Here is a 27,160-nt window from a genome sequence, read left to right as displayed (position 1 = left end):
ATTAGCCTCTTTTGACATTACATTTGTCTGTTTTCATGGGCCTTAATACATTTTGTGGCGCTATCCCCTGAGCCACCTACCAGGCAAATCAGTTTTAAGGGTTGAAAATTCTTTCGGATTCCTGGCCCGGTCGAATGAAACTTCTTTTGGAATTAACTATTCTGGCGGATTTGTCAGTTTTCATGAGTGAAGCTGGACAACAGTGACTTGTCAGTTAGGATAAAGTAGCTTTATAAAATCAATCTTCCAATTTAAGGCAAATTTAAACAAGTACATTGTACTGCTTACAACTTGAACAATACCCGGCAACTTAGTAAATAATCCATGGTACAACCCAAGGCAATAATCCATGGTTTACAAACACCTCCTAAGTCTTAAACTGGACAGGTAGGACAGCAATACACTTACTTTTTTATCAACAAAAATGTATTCACAATATAAACAATTTTTTACATAACTGTCAAAATAATTGTTGTGATAGTTACAAAAATATATTACGTTTTAAGTTTAAGCTATAACAAAACAAAGAGAAAACCAATAATGTTCTCATCACTATCAGACACTTTATGAAAAATATATTACTTTCACATTCACTACCAGGTGCACAAGGTCAATCATATGGAAGAGTTTGACAGCTGGTAGGAAATGTAAATTTTTTTTATTAACTTTCTTTCCCAGTATATTTTTTGCCTTGTCATACCTTTACATCCTAGAACGGTAGAACGGTAGGTCCTGGATTATTTTTTTCACATGGTTTAAGGCTAAGCTTAGTGGTTGCCGCATTATCACTCCGATCAAATCCATTGGTGATAGATAGGATTTGAACCTGATACCTTGGGGACTGAAGTCCCAACCTCCACCACTTATCTAGCTCCCTCTCTTCCCAATACATTGGAAGAGGGCAGAGTCAACTTCTTTCAACTTTATGGACAATACCTGAACTTTCTTTAAGGTGTGAGAACTGTTTTGAATGAAATTTACAGATTTTTAGGAGAGCTTATGATTCTAAATGACACAATACTTAATTTTTATCACAGACTAAACTGTAAATTAGGGGTTTTGCTTGGTTTACCTTATTTTTAATGTTGATAAATCTTTTTATCTAGGCCTATGTCAATTTTATTTTATTAAGTATGAAGTATCAAAATCGTCATATTTTCTACATTTCTAAAACCAAAAAATCGGTGGACAAGCCAAAGATAAAAATAAACTTGCACGCTTGGGTCTTAAAGTTTAAAAAACAAGTTTTGTACATGCTGATTGGAAAATGAACAAACTTAAAAACAATCAGTAAACAAATAAATATAAAACTAGAGTGTCCTATCTGTTGATTTTATACAGTGTCATTTTCTTCTCTGACAAAGCTGCCAGAAGTGGGGGCTTGTTGTTGCCCAGGTCTACGGGTGTGAGATCAATGATCGGCTCTCGAATTGGCAAACTGTAAAAAATAACAAAAATCATTAATACCTTTAATTTTGAAGTAAATTTAATTTAATTAGGTGGGATTATTTTTAGTTAGTTAGCTCTTTTTGCAATTTCCAAAACACTTATAAAAGAATATTGAATTCATATCGCTATTTTGTTCATGCTATGATACATTATTTAGACTGTGGGACTATTTAAATTTAGAATCCTAAGAGTAGATAATACTGCATCTAAAAAAAACTAAAAGCTGCAACAGTACATACAATCATTTAAGGGTCTGAGGAACAGAAAATGTAAGGGATTATAAGGTATAAGGTGGGTACAGCTCGGTACGGTACATTTTTATAATGCAAACTTATACCAAATGTAAAATTATTTTTTGTTATTGACTTGACACAATTCATGTATAGAAATGTACTGTTTGAATAATGGATTTTTTTATTTGATTTTTATTTGTTCTGTACCTCGGTTCTCACAAAGGAACACAATCGGTTAGTATCGGTATTTAGTATTTAGCATCGGTAAGTGGTTAAATGTATTTCAGCCGTTTCCTTCACAGAATTGTGTTTCGACCATTGTTTTTAATTGTGGTGCATTGACATCACTATGAAGATGGATTGTAGCCAACATTCATGGTTTTCTATCAACAATAACCACAAATTATTAAAACCTTTTACTGCAAACAAGATTGTGTCAATCAAGAAAAAAAGAAAAAAGAAAGCTCTAAAGCTCTACCTTCAGGTACTTGTATTTAACTTTTAAGAAAAATCATAGCCATCATTAAGTGTTTTTAAATTATATTGAATTTATACGTAACTAAACATGTTTAGTTCTAGACATAACCCCCGCCCGATCACGTCGTGTCCCGTTACCGTATTGTATCATCTTTCGTTTTTAGCCCTAAATGTTTGTTTTTATGTTCGTGTACGTGTGCGTGTTAAATGTATTTATTCATCATGAATTGACGACCTTCAAATGAAGCGAGAAGACATCTGTACTGGCCCGACGATGACTCCTTTGTGAGTCGAAACCGGTTGCAATTTAGCAACAAATTGATCACATGAATGCAGGTATTTACACCATTATTTAGTAAACATGTTTATTTAAGAAGTAGCAAATGGATGAGCGTGATGAAGGGCAGGAGCTGACAGATTTAGTACATGAAAGGGCCAATGAACTAGGTTGAACTTAAAAAATGTTGTGAATTTTAAATAATTAGTTTTCTTCCAAACTAATGACCAACTCAAACAAGCACTATGTGAATTGCCGTGTTACCTGTGTAAATGATCGCCTCGTTTGCTACTCCACATGTCGAGCAGGCGAGCACTCTCATTATGAGCAACCATCAGTGAGTCGTCCACGTGCGGCAACAAGGTCGACCGAGACATGTTACGAGATGATGAGCCGCAATTGAATGAGTGGATCAGTGCAGCACAAACCTGCAAAAACATAGCATGTAAGGATTAAAAGCCTTTAACTTAGAATACCCCAAACTGTTGTTATGTTTTTTCTCAATTTATGTGATGAAAAAGTCATATTTAACCTAATCAACCTAATATTCAAGGAACTGAAGTTATTTAAGAAATTATTGGAAACATTTCCCTTCATAATTACATGTATTAGGCTGTTGCTGAAAGAACACATCACTCAGTCTCATTGGAATCACCTTCTTGTACGAAAATTTGTATTGTGCTCTCTCTTATCTGGTCTATTACTACTCCACTATTTTTATTTAAGGGCTTTTGTGTTTTTGTGTTTGACTACTTTCATATCCCTTGATGACATTTTGGATGTTGCATGTTATTGGATTTTGAGGTTTCTAGGACCAAACTGTACTATTGGGGTCGTTTCCAGGAGATCAGGAATACTTTCGACCTAAGGATTCCAAGGTATTTGATAAAAAAAATATATACATCCTTTAAAAAGTTGGATTGTTTTACAGCAACTAACTTGATCAAATATTTTCACAAAAGCAATAATATTGCTTGCCGCCCACACAAACTGCTTGCTGAACGTGTTTTATTTGACCAAATCATATGAATTTTCCAAGATTTTCAATGACATCATTTTATTTGCCTTGGCTCAGAGCTACTACCTCACACTATGGTTGCTTGGAGTGGTGAGGGGGGGAGGTAATGAGCATGCAAGCAAACGCCTTCTTTTATACACCTTGAATTTTATCCACCTTCACTAATTTCCTCTCTGAAACTATCTTTAACTTTAACATGTGAATGATATGTCCACTAGCCATACTCAGGATCACATGTTACAATCACCTGTTTGTTGGCGTCCTTGTCCAGTAAACTGAGAGAAACTCTATTGTAAGCGTAGCGGCTGCTGGCACGTGATGTAGTTATCATCATCTGTTTTGCACCGTCGTACCTCATGGACATGAACGGGCCTTCCACTCCCAGCTCGGAGCAATGGTAGTCAGTCCCTTGCAGTGTGTATGAATAAACCGCGTTGAGCCTACACAAATGCAGTTCAGGTATTAGTTGTTTACCAGATACTACTTATTTACAGCATTATTCCTAAAGAGGGGAAAACAGTCGCTTCACAGTTCACAGTTTACTTGGTATACATTCAAGATTGATTGTCTATAGATTAAACTAAATTATTTAAGACTGCAACGAACATTTAAGACAGCTCTTTTAAGATCTTTAAGACATTTAAGAAGATGCTTATTTTAAGCTAAATATAAAGAAGGGTGGGTCTAGAATGGAGTGGATTGATCTGTTTAGCCTAGTTCCTGACTAAGACCAGCTGTTTCTTAGCCAGAACCATTTATTTTATCCCAATGATCAAGGCCAGCTGGGTCAAGTTCCGATTAATCTAATTTATCTAACACAAAAACTGAGTTTAAGAATGTTCCCTCTCTTCCTAACTCTAATCTTCCTTGGTTAAAATGCTGCAAGTGACTGTGAAGTATTTTAATTTTTGATAATGGTATAGTGTTAAGTGATTTGTGTTTCCTATGACAGGGTGGACTCTTTTCCATCAGTAATCCTGATATACTCACAAATTTATAGTTGGTTTCCATTAGGTTCTTTTCACTATTTGACAGTTTTCAGTTTAAAATTACTTCGGAATGCCTCATAATAAACAATGAATTTAAACCATTAGCTCTTGAAACTTTTTGACAGGAACATAATACAAAAGTGGGCATAACTTAGGGTTGCAGGAAGAAAAGAGTTCTAATTTGCGGTGGGACAGGTAAAAATCAGTTTGCCACAAGCTCAAGGCAAGCAAGACATCTCTGGGAAGAAATATTTTGGTACCTAGACGTATGTATATCTAAAATATTCTTCCAAACATTCTACAGCTACTGACCTGCAAGACAAGAAGCCACCTTGAGGGAAGGGTGTACGGTCTCTACAGGGGGTTGAAGCTAGTGCGACCACGGGTGTCTTGTTGTTGTTTATCTCCCATTGGTTGACAACAGTGTCTGTCATGCGTCGGTCGTACTGTACCACCTTGCCTGTCTGGGTGCCGAGCAACAGCAAATGAGGATGTGAAGCATCCCAGCAGCATGACCAGAGCGGACCTCCCACTGCGACATGAAGATATATATTTCAGAAACTTTATATTTAACATAACTACATTTTTTTGGGTATGGACAGGGTTGTACTTTAAGTTCAAGAAGGGATGGGGTTTTGTTTTATTTCTGATTTTAGGTACGGGGCAGGGAAGGGAAATTTTTCTCTCTACAACAAAGTACACTTTGGTTTGATTTTAAAATGTTTGATACAAATTCTCGCTAATGGCAAATTTAGACTACATAATCCGTACATGTAGCACTATCGTTATTATTTTAGCAGGGATATTGTCATCGTTATTCGACATAAAGGTGAAATCAAAAACATCTGCTAATTTGCCAACATCTTCTGCATCCCAGAGACAAAACCATCTTCCCTCATTATAGCGTGGAAGTTTTGGACATCTACCTTGAGCGTCACAAATTTGTGAACATCTTTCCCTGTCACTGAGACACCATCATTGTATACCGCAATAGGGTTGAAATCACTGACAGTTCAAACAAATCTCGTTCCAAGAAAATTCTGAAATTAAATAAGATCCCGCCTAATGATTGTAAACATTTTTTTTGAAAATTTTTTAAAATTTTTGGACCAATCCATCCATCCATCCATAATTGTTTTGTTAAAACAGTTTGACAGTGCTAGAACAGATATCCAGATTGTAAATATGTCACGGAACCCTGCCCTATAAACTATTATTGAGACTTTTAACTCAACAGCAACATTGTCTTGTTAAGATTCATTCTATGCATGCTCTATAATATAAGCGCTCAGTTAAATAACCACATTGCAACTATGTTTTGGCAGGTATCTATGTACCTGATCTCAGAATTAATGACTCAGGAATTATATTTCAAAGACTATTAATTCAACAACATTGGTTAGGATCATGCAAGTTAGAAACTGAGCCTTTTAGGACAATTTAATTTTTTAAATTAAGGGTTTTAAGTGTTTTTTCTTAACATTGTACAACAACATTTTCATGATCTGCAGCTAACAGAGCATTTCAGCAAAAAAAGCCTTTTGTATGTTTTAAAAATATTAAGTGTGTGTGGATTATTTTCATCCCGCGATTTAACAATGGTTCAAACACGTACTGAGAGTCATTTGACCAGAAAACAAGACTTTTTAACATTCTGGCTGGACAAGAAAATTAAGTTTAGATACTTAAGTACACTTCCCATCTATATGGATCAGCTGTAGCCATTTTGTTAGTTGAATGAGCCACTTACTGAATGCAACAGAGAATAATTCTACTTTCTCCTCAAGGTTTCGTAACTGTTATAGTTAATAAGACACAAAACAAAAAAAATGCAGTAGATTAAAATTAGATGTCGGCTAGGTAGCTTGGTTATAAAATATATGTTAAGCAGAAATCAGTAATTCACATTAGCATACTCTGTGTATCAATTCGACTAACTTCATTTATACACAAATAAAATATTTGATTTACAGCAATTTAATGAGAAACATTTGTACACAAGTGCTGAAGATACAAATTTCCCACAGATTTAAAAACAAAGCACTTCCAACATAAAAAGAGTGGGTACTCTAGAATTGTAGGTACCTTTGAATGTGTGCACAGTGGTGTTTGTGCCGAGGTCGAACAGTTTAGCGTTCTGGTCCAGACTGACGCTGAGCATCATGTCCCTGTCATCCGGGTGGAACTGTATGTCCCGTACAGCTTTGGAGTGAAGCAACACAAACCTGGAAGGTTGCCAATCTACACTGTTGAGCACCCGCACACCGAACCCAGCAAACAACGTGTTGCCTGAGGGCTGTGACACCACCTAACAACACAACAACAATGTCAGTCTCGTGCAAAACATCTGTGACTTTTCATCTGCTTATCTGATCTTTGTATCCGCTATTTTAACAAGAATAGATTTTAAACATTAAATTAACAAGGGGGCCCATGGGAAAATAGCACTTTCAATAGGATTAAAAACTCGTAAACCATTTTACCTTCAAAGGATTAATTCATGACAAACGTCATTAAATAAACATAAAAATAGAACAGACAGAACAAAAATTCTATATAATACGATATTATAAAATATAATGTTTATAGGAATATTATCAACAAGAAACAGAGAAGACTACAACAGGGTAAGACTAAAACTACTAGTTTATGACCATATGCCTAAAGGCATAAGTTACCTTTAAAAAATATTTGTCTTGAAAAAAGATGCCTAAAATTGGAAAATTTATAGTTCAGTAAACCGGTACACGATATTACTGCATCAAAAATTAGTAAATAGTTGCTTGAATGTAACACACATAAGAAATCTGTTCACAACCTTGACATAATGTAACATTTAGAAAAACAAATGGTTTACTAACCAGATCCTGACGGATAGGGTTGAAGGCCATCACTCTGCAACCTCCGTCTGAACTGATAGTGACAGTTGTAACAACCGCCAGCCCTGCCGCCTGGCTCAGTGGTGCCAACACATCCTCGTTTGGCCGTCCCTCCTGTAACCGCTTCTCCAAATTCGAGATTTTCTCCTCGTAACTCTCCACAACAAGTTTGTGCTGCAGAACTGTTCTTGTAAAATCTGCTTCCAGCATTTTTTTCTGAGCTGCCAACTGAAATCGGAAATCATATAGTCCATCACATATCAAAGTGTATTGATCCATTTAGTCATTAATAAATACATCATACACAGTTGTCGTCTTAAATTAATTAACAAAACAGTTCATTGTTTAGTTATGTTTGTAAATGAAGACATTCAAAAAGAGGTCATACAATAATGAGTTTAAGTTTTACTTCCTATTGTTGATAAACAGTATTTTGTAAATCATTTAAAAGTTATATCTGCAAATTCACTACAAAGTTGCAATGATGACAAATGTATTGTATATCTGGCACAATCCATCGAAGAAATAGTTATTTAAAAAAACATATAGCATGACAAACAAGAAGAAAGATAATGAAGAGGGTATACAATACAGTAAATTAATAATTTACTAATGGAAAGGAATATTCTTAACCAGATTCAATCAATAAACCTTCAGCAACTTTCTATTAATAACCTGAAACTAAACAGTGTTCCTTATGTTATTGCAATGTTACCGTGCTTCTACTAAAAGCTAATAAGTATAGTTTATTTTTGTACTGAATCAGCTCACTTCTTGCTTTACCTATACGTTCCACATACACAACAGTCCTTTACGGTTCATGTGGAACTGTGGCAAACTCACACTCCACACATTATATTCTCATGTGGGTGAATTTTTAGGTGAAAAAAGTCGCCAACCTATTATTTATAAAGAAAAAGAGAAGGAAAATGTTTTTCACATGCAGTTTAGAGTAAATAAATTAGGCCTATCATAGGACTCACCTCTTCCTTTTCCTGCAAGATTCTGTCACGCTCTATCGTATCGAGTGGCACTACCTTGGGCAGGTACAGCACTCGAATGTCCTTGAGTGCAGCCTTTTTGTTGCATGTGGGACAGCGTCGGGCTCCATTATTACACCCCACCTATAGTCAAAAAGTTTAAAATTTAAAATTAGTTTTACAGGTTGTCATGAAATGACAGTATACTTCGTAATTGTCATTTGTCATACTGTCCAAGACCACCAACTAATCTTATAATGTCAAAAACTTTATTTTAGAAAAGCGATATTATGAGCAACACTGAATTAACACGTTCGCTCCGACGTTGCCACTGATGACACACGAATCAAACTTCAGTCAAAAGTAAATTTGTGTTAAAATTACTATAGACTAAAAAAAGTATGTTTATAGGAATAGTTAGATATAATTAATTATTTATCAAGTGTGCACTACTAACTTGTACGGTTTCAGTAACAAAATAAGATAATAATTATGCTAATTAAACCGTGGTACACGTCGCCCTGCCATCATGTTGAAAGCACATTCCATGAACTTAAACAGACTTTGAAAAGTAAAAAATTACTTTATAGTTCAATTTTTCATATTTAAAAAAGTGTTTTTGTTGAGATAAATAAAACACATTTTTTTGTAACTTGGTGTTTTATTATGTAATCTTAATTTGGTTCATGTATCACTCTTGGAGATATTTCATGTGGCTTTCTACAAACATGAATTAAAAACCTTCACAAAGACTCTTGAAATGCCGTTTTGTTGCTTACAATCACCATAGTAACAGTGTACACCGGTGGCACACTTTAAAGTTTTCAAAAACGTAATAAATCGTTGAAAAAATGATCGGCGCGAAAGTGTTAACGAGTACCATAATAGACAACAGTACAGTCCATGTAAATAGCCTGGTTAATCAATTAGTGAACAACTGGTAAATGTATGTTTTAACACACCTTTATCCAACGCTCCACGCATGCCTGTCCGAAGATGTGGCCGCAGCGTAGGCACACTACGCGGTGTGTCCCGGAGTTGGTGAGAGGACACATACAAATAGTACAGAGTGACCCATCCTCACCTTCCGACAACACAGAACTATCCAACTGGGCCTGCTCTGAAACAGCAACATATCATCAAGGGTTTGCAGAGAGCCAGTTTTAAAATATTGTCCCCTTTTAAATTTTGTGTCATTGTATCTTTGCTATGAAAGATCTCTGCTAGGAAAATTTTGTTGATAGTAAAGTAATCTATAACGGTCCTATCTGGTTTTAAATGGATTTTTGACATATATTTTTTCTATGTACCATACCCGTATTTTATATAAAGCTGTCAAGATCGATTGGTGACCAGGTAATCCAGTCATAAGATCCGATTGATGAGACCAATGTTGTCATAGTACTTTGTCATACTATTGTTTTGGTTGTTTATTTTGTTAAGATACTTTTCCATTATTCATTCGTTCAATGTATCATTTGGTGACTAAGGTAACATTTTGAACCAGACTGAAACCACGGTCACAAGTGACACACTAATTGAAAAAGTATGTGTATTAACAAAATTAATAATAAAAACCGTTGTTAAAGGTGACAAAAGGAATTTTAAAACTTGTTATAATATTCAGTTAAAGATGAATTAAAGGTTTTGTGATAGTTAATCAGTCGGAGCTTACTTATTTACTGTAGTTGTATTACTCAACACTATTACAATGGTCTCATTGACCCTTTGTTGTGGCTGGATTATCTGGTTAACCATTGAGCCAACTTGATGATTTAAACTGACAGTATGGTATATAGAAAAAATGTAAATAAACAATTCATTAGATACACATTTAAAAAAATCATGACCACCATTACTTCACCATCACCATCACCATAATATTATTTTAACAGAACATTTGACAATTGCAAAGATTATTTTCAACATTAGGCACACAGTTCATGTGTCTGCTTTATTCAAATTTGGAAGCGAGCACTATAATCACATGTTGATCTTCACAGATAAAGAAATCATCCCATTCTTATCCAGATTAGGGAAAGGAACACTTCAAGATTAGGGTAGGCCTACATTCTAACATTAGAGATCAAATTCGGCCAAGAACAACTGTAATGCCTGAGCATGATTGTAAACATTATTTTAATTTAACCTTAAAAATTCTAAAGCTAACCTTATTTTACTAGAAAATTATGTTACCTGAAAGGAATAAAAATCAACAATATCTTGTAAAGCTAATCACACAATAAAAGTATATTTAATACTAGTTTTGTAAAATAAGTTATTGGGCTCGCCTTTTTCAGTTTAGGTAAAATTCATAATCGTCTCTAAGTGGCTGGCTACCTAACAATCTTACCTCTCAATTTGTAATAGTCTTTGAAATACAACTTCGATGGTGTAGAAGGTGACAAAGGCATTTTAAAACTTGTCAAAATATTCTGTTAATGAAGAATTTAAGATTTTGTCTTTGGTGATAGTTAATCAGTTTAAGGTTGCTTATTTCCAATTTGAATATTTGAAATTAAAGAGAGGACAATAATTATATAGTCATATGAGAATATAAACATATGGTTAATAATCCTTAAAATACAAAACAATAACTAAACATACTATATCTTTATAGTCACTGGTTATAATCCTGAACTCTTATAAGAGCTATTTTTTATATGAGGGTTTGTGAAATTTATCTTCTGCTGAAGGATTTAACCCTAGCAGTGGCCAATGTTAGAAGTGGGGAATGGCCAACCCATTTTGGCGATTTTGCAGACCTTTTTTTGAAAATTCGTAAAAATTCAACCGCACAAGTAAACCTAGCCAACCTCATATTCATTTTGTTCAGAAAGAACAGGAATAGTATTAGAAATAGTAATATCATAATGATTTAGACAGTGTATTTTATCGGTAAAGTGAAAAAAAAAAAATTCTTTTCTTTCAAAATTTCAAAAGCGGCCTCGGTATTTTTTTTCTACGGATTTATTATGGGAAATTCATTATATACATTTTGTAGACAATCTAATTCCCTACATAGAAATATATAACATGTTAGGAAAATAATTTTTTTTTAATAAGTTGTTGGGGCGAAATATAATGACAAACAGAGAACCGAAAAAATTGAAAACCGTACAGTGTTAGTTTATGTTGTAAAAAGTTATATAATATATGTGTATACTAATAATGATATATACATGTTTGTAAAGCTCACCATGTATCATGTGTTCACTCATCACGTGCTCACTCATCATGTGTTGTAAGTAAGGAATAAAAAAAGTCATAAAGTTTATGGTAAAAAAAATAATTTTTTACCTATAAACATATGTATATAAAATAATGTTTTTATATTTTAGCGATTTTGCGAGAAAAAAAATTCACAGTATTTAGTATACAACTTTTGTACCAAAATTTTTTACTTCAAACCAACATAATAATCTTGTAGTGTATTCAATTACCTACATAAAAATGTATAACATGTTAGAAATATTTTTTTTGTAGGTACGTAATAGGGACATAATAATACAATAACCGCAAAACCGCAAATAAGTGTAAACTATACAGTGTTTGTTTGTGTTGTGAAACATTATGTAGTCTGATGATATGTACATATTTGTAAAGCTAATGAAGTAAGGAATTTATATGAAGTAGGGAATTTAATTCCCTAAATTCAAAAAGAAGTTAAAAAACTTTCTTTTGGAGAAGGCCTTCTCTCATTGGAGGAATATATGGAAGCTATGTAGATGTTAAGGCTCAGCAATGAAATTTATTTTAGTAATAATTTTAGTATAATAGAGACTATAAAATACTGTAACAATGACGAATCACCTGTCTGAATATGATGTTATGTGATTATTGGAAAATAAATAAATAAATAATAAAAAGGAATCCAAAAAAGTCATAAGAATGAATGAATGAATGAATCCTTTTTATTTCATTACAGTACATCAGTTACAATGGTACAAACAACAATTACTGAAATGTAATCCCCAAATGGGGGGAATGATGGTAAACAGTTATTTTCACCTATGATTATTGATTATGTATCAATTTGAGAACGTTTTGAATTTTTTGCGCATTTCGAGAAAATGGAGTGTACAGTATTTAGTACATAACTTTTTTACCAAATTTTTTACACCCAAACCAATATAAACATGTTGTAGTGTATTCATTTACCTTTATAAAAATGTATAACACCTTGGATAAATCATTAGCATATACAGGGTGTCCCGGAACTCTCTACCAATATTTTAGGGCATTGCTCCTGGGTAAGAAACATACCTAAATATCATAATTAAATTGTCCGGAAGTCCTTAGTTACTCACACAGCCACCATTTTGTTTTTTTCCGTTATTAATTTTTTTCTAAAGAATAGTTAAACATACGAAATGGAAACTGCACAAACATTTATGACAACTAGACAAAGCTACAAAAAAATTATGACGATTTTTCAAATTCATAAAACAAGATGGCGGCCATTTAAAATTTTGTTTCTTAAATAACTCAAAAACCGTTGATTTTACAAAAACTTTAAATGGCCGCCATTTTGTTTTATGAATTTGAAAAATCGTCATAATTTTTTTGTAGCTTTATAAATGTTTGTGCAAAGTTTCCATTTCTTATGTTCAACCATTCTTTAGAAAAAAAATAATAACTGAAAAAAACAAAATGGTGGCTGTGTGAGTAACTAAGGACTTCCGGACAATTTAAATATGATATTTAGGTTTGTTTCTTACCCAGGAGCAATGCCATAAAATATTGGTAGAAGGTTCCGGGACACCCTGTATACCGGCGAACTAAGGTCCGTCTCGTACAACAATCTCTGAATGTCAGAATCGTCATTTTTGGACATGATGCTAATACAGTATTTAGTAGGCTATAGGCTATAACTTTTTAACAAAAATTTTTACCCCCAAACCAATAAAAACGTGTTGTAGTGTATTCATTTACCTTTATAAAAATGTATAACACCTTGGGTATATCATTATATAGCATATATAGCATGGCGAACTAAGGTCCGTCTCGTACAACAATCTCTGAATGTCAGAATCGTCATTTTTGGACATGATGCTAACAAAATACAACCTTTTATGAACACTATTTCACACAATTCAGTAATATTTATGCATAATAAAATGCATGAAGATTACTGTTATACACACACACAAACTTCACTAACACTAACACTACGAACTAATAACGTATTTAGTAATAAATCGCGGATAACACAAGAGCGAACACTCACCGGCAACAACACACAATGGCGAATACACAAGACAGCGGTAGCAGTAATGACTCACTTCCGTCGTCTTCATATGTGAGCAGACGTAAATAACCCTGAGCGCGCCCTGCGCTCACACTCTCACAATCTATATTTCTTCCTCTTCAAAATGACATATTATATGACTAGTAATAATAACTTACACTGTATGTAATTCTTATTTTCCATACTGTCACCTGACGACGGTTGGCCATTTGTTATAAATTTAGAAAACAGCTGTTTTCATAAAATCGTACCGGTTGTCCAATAAATATTTAGTTATAAATATCACTAATACAATGAAGATAAAATCAATGGCTATCCAATGGTATCACCCGCAACATCCCAAGACAAAAATTACCCGAGCAGGGTAATGCCAAACAAGACGTGTTTTGCCAGTTCCCAAGTGTCGGCTGCAAATGTCGTGCCGCGCCAAGAAATCATTTGATTTCTAATCGTCGTGACATTGTTATATACCTGCTACAGGGTTTGTTTATGTAATAAAATAAAAGTTCAGAATGCGATCTTTCGAATGTTATATATATTATTCTCATCTGAGTTGATTATAAGTGTTTTTTTTACCGTTAAAACAATTTCGGCCCATACCGTCACCAGACGACATTGGCCATCCTAAGCATCACCGTCAAACCGTCACCAGACGACGGTTGGCCACTGCTAGGGTTAAACTTGGTTTGTAATTGAGGAGTTGTAGGCCAAAAACGTAAAAACTTTATGTTTGAAAGCCACTAGGTACCTTAGAAAGTCTCATGCTACACTACATACCTCATTTGAAGATTTAAAATGCTTCAATTTGCCTTATGGTTTACCAAATAGCCATGTTGTTTTTACAAAATAACAAGGAAAAAGTAAACAATGAGTTAATAATTTCTAAGCTAAAAAGTTTCATTGTCTATTTAAAGAAGGAATAGAACAACAACAAACAATAGAAATAGAAGGGATAGGATAATAAAATACGAATAAAATTTAATAGGCCTAGTTAAATTTTAAGAAAAATAGCAAACCTGCAGACTAAGCGAATTTCCATTAGCCTGATTGGATTTACACTAAAATGCCTCCTTAAAAATACCACATTTATTCCCTCTAGGCCTATTTCAATAGAATTAGTTTAACGAGTACTTAGGTTTGCTGCAACAGGGAGGGTAAACAAGTTTTTTTTCTCTCTACAGTATTTTGTAAAATGTTAATGTATTTTCCAAATTCTATAAAAATATGTTTATAAACAAGCAAACTACAACAGTTGACTTATTCTCCATAAGAATAACATGGAAATTTTAAATTTACAATTTATTTGAATTTTCTCCTTAACTGTCCTAAATACCCCCGCCGCAGCAAACCTGCAGACTAAGCGAATTTCCATTAACCTGATTGGATTTACACTAAAATGCCTCCATAAAAATAGCACATTTATTTCCTATTTAAATAGAATTAGTTTAACGAGTACTTAGGTTTGCTGCAACAGGGAGGGTAAAAAAGATTTTTTTTATAAAATGATAATAGTTTAGTAAGAAATAAAAATATTTTCCAAAATCGATCAAAATATGTTCATAAACAAGCAAACTACAACAGTAGACTTATTCTCCATAAGAATAACATGGGAATTTTAAAATTACAATTTTTTTTGAATTTTCTCCATAACAATTAGGCGCATAATAACGCTTCAATATACTAAATTATTTGTTTTTTTAAGCTCTACAAAATGGTTTCAAAAGAAATTGTGAATTTTTTGTGTTTTTAGGGTAAAAAATGGGAAAAACCTATTTTTACCCCATAAAACCCCCCATAAACCCCCGGTCCCATAGTCCGATCATGCTGGTTCGCGAACTCATTCAAGTTTATCCCGCCTTACACCTTCAAACCAAATTTTATCAAAATCGGACAAAAATTACTCAAGTTATCGTGCGGATGGACACATATATATATATATATCTATATATAGATATATAAAAATTTGAACGAATGGTGTTTTTGGCCTCTGGGGACATCAAAATGAAAAAGTAAATCGGTCCCGGGCTTAGGTCTTACCATGAGACCTACGGTAATAGCTACTTCCCTATAGGGAAATTCGCTAAAATGGGTTAACTGCGCACAATAACATTTTGATATACTGAATTATTTGTTTTTTAAGCCCTACAAAATGGTTTGGAAAGAAATTGTTAAATTTTGTGTTTTGTGTTTTTAGGGCCAAAAATGGGAAAAACCTTTTTTTACCCCATAAAACCCCATTCCCATAGTCCGATCAAGCTGGTTCGCGAACTCGCTCGAATAAATGTAGGTTTACACGTTTATACCAAATTTCATCAAAATCGGATCATTTTTGCTCGAGTTATTATGCGAACGGTGTACGTAGGTACAATATTATTTTATTTGTCTGTATAATTTTCCAATTTTTTATTGTATTATAAAGTGAACAATTACCACGATTGACCATGTTACTTATATGAAGGAAACCTGTAGCACAGAAAACATATTACTATAACCCAGAATGCCAACCGCGTGGTAAAAAGCATTAAGTGTTTTGAGAGAGCTTTGCCTGTCAATCGTAGGCAGCGCCACCAGCGTTGCCATGCACTCAGCATAGCAACGCTGGTGGCGCTGCCTACGATTGACAGGCAAAGCTCTCTCAAAACACTTAATGCTTTTTACTATGCGGTTGGCATGTTTTCTGTGCCTGTAGGGACAAGTTAAGGAGCGATGAGTCAGTTGTTGACATAATAATTCAAAAATATAACGTGGTGGGGGTAAACTCTTCCACTGCTGAGACAGAGAGACCAGTTCTCATTCCTCCTCCCTGTTTAAACGGTCAGCAAAACTCTTCCCTTCACATAAAGGGCTGATGTCTCCGAGTAGAATGAAGACAGACAATACCTTTTTAATATCCTATCCTTAATTTCCAAGTATTTAATGGGGTTAGAAGTAGTTTAATATTTTTCTTGAATTGTAAAAAGGTATATTGAAGTCAAAAGTCTTGTTCTGTAGGATGTTTAGCTTTAGTTTTGATACTCTAATAAATTAATTAATTATTTATTTGGTATATCATTTAATTTAATTTCCCAAGTCTAAATTTGTACCGGTCATGTGACAAAAAACTACGGTACAACGGACACACATATAAATATATATAGGCCTATATATATTATTTTCTTGCATGTTTAGGGCTACTAATATAATATGTAATGTAATATGTCTAATATGTGATGTTTTTGATTTTTTTCTATATATATATAGAAATTTGAACGGATGGTGTTTTTGGCCTCTAGGGACTTTAAAACGAAAAAAGTAAATTGGTCCCGGGTCCAGGTCTTACCATGAGTACTACGGTAATAGCTTATTCCCTGTATGGGAAATTCTCTAAAAATCAAATAAATGAAACACAGTTCGTACTAAAATAAAAATAGCTAACTCACGCAGCTACCTATAAGCACACTTATCAAACTCAAAAGTGTAATAGTTACAGACGTCAGTTTACAAATACCCGTATCTCGTAGTTCAGACAATATATTACTTCCTAAAAATTAGAACGTTCAATCAAAGACACATAATAAGATTCCGCGAGTGAAAACCTAAATTAAATATCGGGGTCTTTGAGAGATTGGATATATCTGGGAATTATAGATACCATGTTGAATTAAACTTTGGTAACCAGCTTTACTTACCCACAGGTTTAGGAACATTAATCTCTACAGGAGGTCCTGCTGAGACTGGTAACCGAGCTTCGGGGGAGGAAGGTATCTCAATGACGGGCACAGGCGCAGGGGCGGGCGCAGGTGTAGGACTCACAGGTGGTGCAAGCGGCGCAGGGCTGCCAGGCGCCGACAAGGCCATCTCATCCGACCAATCAGATGGCTCTGAAAAGTACTCCTCCGTCGAGCGGGTGGAAGAAACAAATGATGCACTCGAGGAAGAAACAGGCGATTCGCTGTGGGAAGACACCTCGTCCTCAAACAACTCCTGCCATTTGTAAAATTATATGTTGTTATATAAAAATAAAAAATGTTGAATCATTATAAACATATGCTTAGAAACTTAAACTATCTAGGCTATACAGGGTGTCCCACGTAAGGTGTGTCTCAAATTGATTACGGAAAAACGGCTTAACGTAAAAGGATGAAATACAATTATTTCCCGCTAAGTCAACCACAAGAAATAATGTAAAAATATTTGCATCTTTTTCCGATACAGGGTGTGCCAAAAACAGAGGGTCACTACTTATAGTTTGAATCTCGGAATTTTCAAATGTAAACATAGGCCTATGTCATATTATACATAATTTTAAAGGTATTTATTAGACATTTTGGTGAAAAAAGGAAATTAATTATCTTTTCCTGTTTCAAAATGGCGGCAGTTTTTTTGGAAAAAAAATCAATATGTTTTTAATACTCTGTGTTTCCTATACTAATACACTTAGTCCTTCTCTAATTAAATTTTCTTACTCGTTTTGAAATAACATGCATTTGATATGGGAAAAATTATGTTTTTTGTTATTTACACCAAAACCAAAAGAGATACGAAGTAGGCCTAAGTGTAAATTACAAAGTATAAAATACCTTCAGAAATAAGGAATTTTGATTTTAAAAAGACTACCTATTTTAGTTTTCTTTGAGACCTGTGAACACTTTGTTTTTAATAAAGATCTTCACTTCATAAAGTAAGTTATTTGATTCACTAAAAATATATATTTTTACTATGCATTTGTTACGATTCATTGGTGCAACTCTGAGTCAATAGACATGTTTAAGAAGTAATGAAGTTATGTTTACACTAATAAATATAAATTATGAAATATAAAATATAAATTAGATAATGAATATTGAATATCCTTGTTAGCCAATTTTCTTTAAGAATGCTTTACACACAATCCCAAACAATTATGAATATTTTCTTTTGGCGTTTCCTATAAATCGAGTGTGGATGTAAATTAGCTGCTTTGTCTTGTTTACTCCTTTAAAGCTAACTCTTAACTTTTGAGTCATAATCTCTAGCACTTTTAAATCATTTAAACTGCCTGTGTCATAATAGCGTTTGATCCATTCTATTTTATAAAAAAATAAGCAATAACACACTTTTTATCTCAACAAAAACCTAGTCAAAAAAGTTAAAAGCTTTATGTACAATTAAATTGTTACCTGAGAGGAGGAGGTAGAGATAGATAATGTAAGTCCTCTTCTTCTTCTTCTAACAGGTTGATTTGCGACCTGTTATTTTAACAAATTGAGGATTAACTAGGTGAAAAACTACTTGGTATATATACAGGGTGTCTAGTTTACTTCCATTTTAAAACTAAAGACTAATTCCAGTCTTTTTAAGACTAGTTTTTCCAATAGTTATACGACTTAAAAATTAAATTGCCAATATTAGTGTGGCGAAACTGATCATATTTTAAAGGATATTTTAATTGCAGATGTCATTTACCAATGTTTTTTAATAGGTCCCTACATTTATTTTTTATACTGTCTAGACCTACTTGTAGGCCTAGGTGACTGTGTTTACATCTTATTAGCTATAACATGGTTTTTATTCACTTTTTTCCGCACACAGACAGGGGTTTTTCAATTTGGGAAAGAAGGGATAATCAATCGAAAGAATAACAGTATACCAGACAGTTAATAGACAGAAAATAATAATACATTTATATTTTGTCCATTCTGATGCTTATTTATTTGTAAAAGAAGCTTGTTTTACCAGATCAATAAAAGGAATGTCTAAATGGATGTCTGGGGAGGGCCCCGCTGGCCGTGAGTCTTCTGAGTCCCACGTCAATAACTCCTCTTCTGCATCAGTGTCGGTCAAAAAAGATCCTGGAAAAATATCGACAAAACTAATGAATTAACATACGGTACTGCTAAAGCATTTCACAATAAACTAGTTCTGTTGATAAGGTAGGTGGTAGCCTACAGTAATAATACCTTTATTCTCAGATAGTCAAAGAACTAATTTGGTTCTCAATTTTCCTGAAAGAAATAATAATAACCTGACATGTTGCTTTGTCTTTGTAGACTATGTTTGCCTATAGTATTTTAAATGAAACTCTACAATATAACTACTACATTATAATCAATGCTCAATAGTCAATAGTATTCATAGGAATTTCCTTTTTAGCAAATTTCCCATATAGGGAATAAGCTATTACCGTAGGTCTCATGGTAAGACCAAGACCCGGGACTGATTTACTTTTTTGTTTTGAGGTCCCCAGAGGCCAAAAAAACCATCCGTTCAAATTCATATATATATATACATATATATGTGTCCGTTAGCGCGATAATTCGAGCAAATATGATCCGATTTTGATGAAATTTGGTACAAACAAACGTGTAAACTTACATTTATTCGAACGAATTCGCGAACCAGCATAATCGGACCATGGGAACAGGGGTTTATGGGGGGTTTTATGGGGTAAAAATGGTTTTTCCCATTTTAACCCTAAAAATAAAATTTTTGCAATTTTTTTCTCAACCATTTTGTAGAGCTTAAAAAAAAAAAAATTTAGTATATTGAAGTAAATTTTGAGAATTAGTTTGATATTGAATTTTAGTATATGCCTAATTTTAAATTGCACTTTTTTTAATCTTCTCTGTGACCGGAAAATTCAAAAAAATTGTAATTTAAAATTCCCATGTTATTCTTATGGAGAAAATGAAAACTGTTTTATTTTACTTGTTTATGGATATATGTAGATATAATTTGGCAAATTTATTTATTTCATTCTATACTATTGACATACCGGTAATGGTCAAAAAACACTTTTTACCTTCCCCGTAGAAGCAAACCTAAATACTGGTTAAATCTAATCTTATTTAAATTGGGAATAAATATGTCTTATTAATGGAAATATTTTAGTAAAAATGAAATCAGACAAGTTGAAATTCGCTTAGTCTGCAGGTTTGCTGCGGCGGGGGTATTTTTACTGTATTTAGTAATTTGCTTCTGTAATTTGTTTCTGTTGATTTGTCACAAGCATATGCTACAATTCATTTATTTACATTTTACTAAAACTTTCATGTCCATAGTACTAATGTTAAAAATAATCAAATTACATTTTAAGTTTTTAACGAAAAACAAAATTTCCCAGAACGGTAGCTACCATGAATATTGTTTTTAGCCTAAAACTAAGATATTTCTAACATTTTAGAGGAAATCGTTGGATCGGTTTTTGAAATCATTGTGCGCAAACTTTACTCATATTATAGTAAGTTATAGATGATCAAACACCTCAGGTATTTCATAAACATATAGATTATCAACATAGGCCTAGCAAAATTTAAATTTAAAACAAATTAGGTCACATAAATAATGCAGACTTCACATGAATGTCACTGAACTTCAAAATAATGTTTATACAGTAGGACCTCAATATCTCGAATCTGAAGGGGTTATGATAAAAATTCGAGTTATCAAGTTTTTCAAGTTAGTGAGGTTCGAGTTATGAAGGTTCCATTTGAAAAAGTTCGAGATACTGAGGTGTTGGGGTCTGACAGTGATGTTACGTCACGGCCTTTATAACTCGACTTATACGTGTTAAACCTTTATAATCGAACTCTAACTGTATTTAAACGTACTGAGGAGTAACTTTGGAAGCAAAATAAAACTATTTGAATACACATAAAGTACTGTATTTATTAGTTGGCAATAAGTTTGATAAAGTACATAAAAAACATGTTAAATGACAAAAAAAGTAGTTTAAATATTGTACAAAACAATAATACAGTATATATCATCCATACACGGAACTACATTTACTGTGTATAATGTTTGTTTAAAGCAAACGTTAGTCAAACTCTTTATATGTACTGTAAAAACAAGGTACTGTAGCAACAAAAATACTGAATAGGTACAATACTGTACATACAAAAGTATTTAGACTGTAGAGAGTAATATTTAAAGGGAAAATTCTAGTGTGATTGAAATACTAAACAAAATGCATCGAAATGTAGTTATTTACTGAATCTACTTTGGCAAAACGGGCAAACTACACTGACTAGTGACTACATCAGTGCCTAGCCAAACAGACACGGGAAGCAAACACAGGAAGTTGGATTTTCACGTCTCGACAGGAATCAAGACACAACTGACTTGCACTGTTAAGGCAAAACTTCGAATTATTGAGGCACATTCATGCGAACTTCGACTTATAAAGGTAAACTTCGAGTTACTGAGGCTCGATGACGGGAAAATTCGAGTTATAGAGGTAGAATGTTACTGTTCAAAAGTTGTTCAAATTCGACTTATTGAGGTTAAATATTTAGAAACTTCGACTTATAAAGGTACTTTTAACATTATGATTAATGTGGATTTCAAGGGGATTTAATAAAAATCGAGATATTGAGGAATTCGAGATATTGAGGTTCGAGTAATTGAGGTTCTACTGTACAATTTTCTGTGGACATTAAATTCTTATTTTTCACACTAAGCTTAATCCTGAAAATAAAATGACATACAAATATTGATAATATTAGAAAGTGGCAGTAAGGGGTTCCAAATGAAAACTAACCATTTCAGAGAAAGTTATGAGTAAGTTAATGAATGTTAAGTCCTTAAGTCGGTGGATCATAATAGATTTTTACAGAGTTTTAGTGCATTTCTCTATTGGCTATTACCATAGGTGGCACCGTAAGAGCTAGACCCAAAACTGATTTACTTTTCATTTTGATGTTTCCAGAGGCCAAAAACACTCTTAATTCAATTGAAATTACCATATGACTGCTGTTTATTTATTCTATGTCATTACATCATCTTGTTAGGACAAATCTTTTACAAGTTGGGTAATTTAGGCTATCTCATTACAGATATTTTAAAAGTGACACATGATTCTGAGACTTAAATTTATTCCTAAAGTCGGGACCACAAAAGATTGCATTTGGTGGCTGCCAATCACAAGACAAGGCTAGTGCGACGTTGCCATATCGCCCGTTGACGACACTTATTAAAATACTAAACAATATTTTCAAATCAGCTGGTATTATTAGATTTGGCAACACCGCACTGTCCTCATTGGCTCCTTCGAAGTCATGTGGTAAATAGGCTCCTCCCTCAACTGCAAACTTTCGTGGTCCCGACTTTAGAAGAGTTGTGGGTTTAGCCTACCTGTGTATTCTGAATCATTAGACAAATCTTCCGAGGTATCATCTTCCATGGGCAGGGTATTGAAGATATATTTTAATTGTTCTAAAATCGTCTATAGGTTAAGCCTTCCTGAAAACATAGGTAATAAGTTACTCTCTTTAGCTAAAACTAAGCTTATTCTAAATTGGTTAATTTCAAGAATTTTTTATAATAACAGCATTATCTAAAATTACCACGATTACAGTAGGGAGTCTATCATCAAAACTATTTAAGACAGCAGTTTTTATTTTGGGACCCAGCTTTTATCAAGTCACTGATGAAGTGGAACTTCGATAACCCAACATAAACTGTATTTTGGACTAGGCTGGACCATTTAAACTAGTGAATTAAAGTTACCATAGCTATGTTTGAGACAGCAAAAGTGTAAGACAATGTTGAGGCAAAAATAATAGCAATAAGTACCTAAATGCAATCTAGCTAGGACCTTTTGTTACCTTATCTATGAGCAGGTAACAAATATGTGTAATTAAGTTCTGAATTTTCCCTGCAGATTGGAAGAGCTAGGTCTATAACTTGACACAAGCATATCTAGATCACAACATTGTAATGACAATCTTAGCGAATTTTTCTCTAGGGAAGTAGCTACCACCATAGGTGGCACAGTAAGACCTAGACCCAGGACCAATATAAGATATCGCTGTAAAAGTATACAACATTACAATAAACAAGGAAGGATGGATAACATTTACAAGTGGAATGAGAACAACTGTGGGTTAAGTTAACTAAACCTAAGCTGACTGTTTTCAACCACACGACAAGCAACTGGAAGTAACAACTTTTGAACTTTATTATTTCACTCTGATTCTGTCATCGGTAATATGCCTAGTGACGTCATTTTACTTCACTACAACTAAAACACAAAACAAAAATACTCATAGGTAGGCCTACTCATACGTGCTGCGTAGTGCTAGACGCCGTCACAAGTTCAGGTTAAGTGAAGAGAGCAACATGGTTGATGAGAAGAATAACATCATTGATTAAAAATGATAACATCGTTGTAGAAACATTTCAAGTGATTCTGTAGTCAATAATGTTTTCTATAATAGGAATTTTGTCACATTATGGAGATAGTACCTATAGATGGACTGGTGGACTGGTACCTACCAACCTCCACGACCTACCACCCTGATATGCCTTGGGTAAGTACATAGGTATACCTAGTTCTTATTTAGGCATGTCAGGGTGGTAGGTCGTGCTTTATGTGAATTGGTGACTGCATTAAGTGTTTTGAAGTTAAGTAAGATTAGGAAGGTAAAGTTTAGGTTATAATGTAGGTATCGAGTTGTTAGTTTATGTCGCCTGCCGACTGTTGTAATAAAATTAAAATCCTTTGCTTGCATTTTTGAAATAGTAATTTGAAGTGTTTTTCTCAGGATTTTAATTTTACAAAAACAGTCTGCTGGGCCCTGTTTCATAAAACTACTAGTCTAGTATTTACTAGTCCATGGACTAGTAATACTAGTGTATTTTACAAGTCTACGTTTCAAAAACCTACTAGTGTAAAATACTAGTTACTAGTGTAGGGACTAGTATTACTAGTGGTTTTTACTAGTGTAGGCAGCAATGTGTTTCATAAAGTTTTACTCTTGTAAATTACAAGAGACTCATCGTAAACCAACAAGTCAATAGAGTTTTTCAAGTTGGTTAATGGCCTCCTGGACTGTCCGGATCTACTCTGCGGCATCCACTTGCATATACCAACAGGAACCCGTTCCAAAACGATATTCCGTAGACGCTACCAACCCACCTACTATGCAGCTAACAGCGGCCTTTCGAGACTTCTACGTACTGGGAGTGATGTCGCAATCCACCTGGACTTCTTCCACGACTCATTGTCCTCGTTCCGGAGAAAGGTCGCCTCCCTGCTTAAGTGATAATTATTCTAGTCACTAACTGTAGAATCTTACCTTCCTTAGCTCTAGTCATAATTAATCGTTCCTGTTGTTGCTGCCAAGTATCACCTCTCATGCTATGTTTTTGTAAAATCAAATTTTTTGCCACATTGTACTACTATCCAAAACTATCTTCACTGCTTCTAATTTTTATTGTTAACTCATCGTCTTTCCTTGTCTATCTTGTTATTTTTGTTATTGCTATTGTTATTGTTATTCAAGATTGTTATTATATAGTATCTATTTACTTGTTACTTGTTAATTTTTGTTCATTAATTATGTTCTTGCTGTTACCACTCACTGTAGCATGTATTTTGCCATCTTTTAATATTGTATACATTCTTGTAAACTGGTGTAAACCGTTGGGAAATAAATAAATAAATAAATAAATAAATTATTTGAAGTAGACTAGTATTTTTGGAAAGAGAGTTATTTCATTACTCACATCATTAAAAAAAATGAATTATTAAGTTCTTTTTGCAAGTGCGAATTGGCTCATGTTTGCAATTTAAGACAAAAATAGATCTATGAGTGCTAAAATGATAATTATTATTAGATATAAATTACAATCAATAAATGTGGCGTAGTACAAAAAGAGTGAAATTGAATTTTATAATGTATGTACAATCGCCCTATTACAATTAATTATAATTATAAGTTATCAATTTCTGTGAAATTTTAGTCTAATTTTACTTGAGTTAAATTTCATGGTTGTATCAACTATTTAGCTATCACAGAGAAAAGATTTTTAAGCTTTGAGAGAAACCAAAGTAAAACAGCATACAAAGATGTACAAAAATGTATCCAACATTGCAACATTAATCAGATTATTTTACACCCAAGGCTCTCGGTTTTTTTTAAAGACATTTTAATAGGAAATAATAGTAAGAAAATTTTAAAGAGGGGTTGCATTGTATTTTTCAGGTGCTTATTATTTGCTTCCCTAAATAGCTAAAACCCTGTAATGTACTAACAATTTTGTAGCTGCCTATATTTGATTTTTGGGCGTTGGACTGAACTGCTTATCATAAAAACATTACTTTTAATCCATTTTGGTATTCTGAATTTGTTATTCAAAGTAATAAAAAAGTTAGATGTTGATTAGAGCTTTTATTTAAATGTAAAACATGTAGAAGTTTAATTAATGGAACTAAAGTATAGTGAGTGGTGCGGATTTGAACCAGGGACCCACCACATGAGAAGCGAAAACTCCACCTCTGAGCTACGCCCTGCAATAGCGCTGCTAGGTTTTACTATACTTGAAAACCTGCTTCTCCATTGCTTGTAACGGCGTTGCAATTATTTGTTACATCAATAAACGTTTAGGCTTATTATTCGTGGTTTGTAGACTCAAAATTAGAATATCACCAAATGGTTTTCAACCCAAATATCCTTAAATGCATTCGAATATTTGAAAACATAGGTAAGGGTACTTGAAACCGTTCCTATAAACAAAATGTCCTTAGACGATTTAATTACATTCAAAATTTGAGCCTTCTTTTCTTTACTCATAGCAAGCTTAATTTTATATGTCGGAATAAAACAAAAACTATACAAATCACAGCGAATGTGGCAGCAACAGATCAACTTCCACCCAACTGTTGAGCGCCGCAACTAGGCCTACAACCGGCTACTACAATCACCGTGTTGATTGCAGCGACGCGACGCCGCGCCGCGCCGGCGGGCTCATTGATGAACATAAATAATAGCGGTTTGATAAATAATGTGTGATTGTTTTACCTATGTGTCTGTATAGTTATTAATTAAAAGAAAACACTGCGTTTCTACAACTATTTACTTTTGTATCAAATGAACACAAAATTAAAACCCTTTATAAAGGGTTTGAAAACCCGTGATTGAGGTTAGAAATTTGTTTTCAAAGTTTACCTTGTAAAGTTGGTCACGTGAATAGTAGTTTTGGACACGTGACTAGTAGTTTTGGTCACGTGACTAGTAAAATACACTAGTATTTACTAGCGGTATAAAAACGATTATGAAACACGAATTAGTAGGACAGGTAAATACGGAACTGGTATTTACTAGACTAGTAATTACTAGACTAGTATTTTTATGAAACAGGGCCCAGGCGACATAAGCTAACAACTCGATAGGCTACATTATAACCTTAACTTTAACTTACCTAATCTAACCTACCTTCAAAGGACTTAATGCAGTCACCAATTCACATTAAGCACGACCTACCACCCTGACATGCCTTGGGTAAGGTTTCTTAACTGGGCTATGCTAATATCGATTCGATTAGTAAGCCTTCATGCAATTTTTTCACCATCAGCAAGTTTGGTTGGTTAGGTTAGGTTATGATAGTTTAATTTTATAATAGATATTATTTTAAAATATCGATTATTAATAAATATTTTTAATTTGATAGTTTCAATCGATATTAGCATAGCCCAGTTAAGAAACTGTTACCCCCATTTGATTAGGTAAGTTATGTAATTTCTAAACGGTGAAATATAAATTATTATGTACCGTAATAAGAATAAAATACTTGTAACAATAATAAATTTTATTAAATGTTTTAACCCTCCCAGTGTTACTTGACGAAAATTCGGCAAGCACCAC

The 27,160-nt window shown here is 33.6% G+C and overlaps 1 protein-coding gene across 1 annotated transcript in view; it reads right to left on the bottom strand.

Annotated features, from left to right (window-relative positions):
- Positions 1-431: 431 nt before the first annotated feature.
- Positions 432-27,160, bottom strand: part of LOC128995340 (E3 ubiquitin-protein ligase RFWD3-like) — a 28,300-nt gene continuing 1,571 nt past the window's right edge. Inside the window, exons 2-13 of the mRNA XM_054420325.1 lie at positions 22,647-22,754; positions 19,248-19,363; positions 18,692-18,760; positions 17,222-17,516; positions 9,265-9,422; positions 8,306-8,446; positions 7,305-7,550; positions 6,529-6,751; positions 4,756-4,975; positions 3,702-3,894; positions 2,701-2,864; positions 432-1,438 (exon numbers count right to left, since the gene is read on the bottom strand). Of these exons, the coding sequence (XP_054276300.1) occupies positions 1,321-1,438; positions 2,701-2,864; positions 3,702-3,894; positions 4,756-4,975; positions 6,529-6,751; positions 7,305-7,550; positions 8,306-8,446; positions 9,265-9,422; positions 17,222-17,516; positions 18,692-18,760; positions 19,248-19,363; positions 22,647-22,695 (1,992 nt within the window). The 5' untranslated portion in view covers positions 22,696-22,754 and the 3' untranslated portion in view covers positions 432-1,320. The remainder of the gene's footprint in view (positions 1,439-2,700; positions 2,865-3,701; positions 3,895-4,755; positions 4,976-6,528; positions 6,752-7,304; positions 7,551-8,305; positions 8,447-9,264; positions 9,423-17,221; positions 17,517-18,691; positions 18,761-19,247; positions 19,364-22,646; positions 22,755-27,160) is intronic.

This window comes from Macrosteles quadrilineatus, unplaced genomic scaffold, assembly GCF_028750875.1.
Source record: "Macrosteles quadrilineatus isolate MER2022 unplaced genomic scaffold, UCM_ALF_1.0 Scaffold_5__1_contigs__length_97177068, whole genome shotgun sequence".
Lineage (NCBI taxonomy): Eukaryota > Metazoa > Arthropoda > Insecta > Hemiptera > Cicadellidae > Macrosteles > Macrosteles quadrilineatus.
Note: the sequence above shows the minus strand (reverse complement) of the source record. Positions and strands in the feature narration are given on the sequence as shown.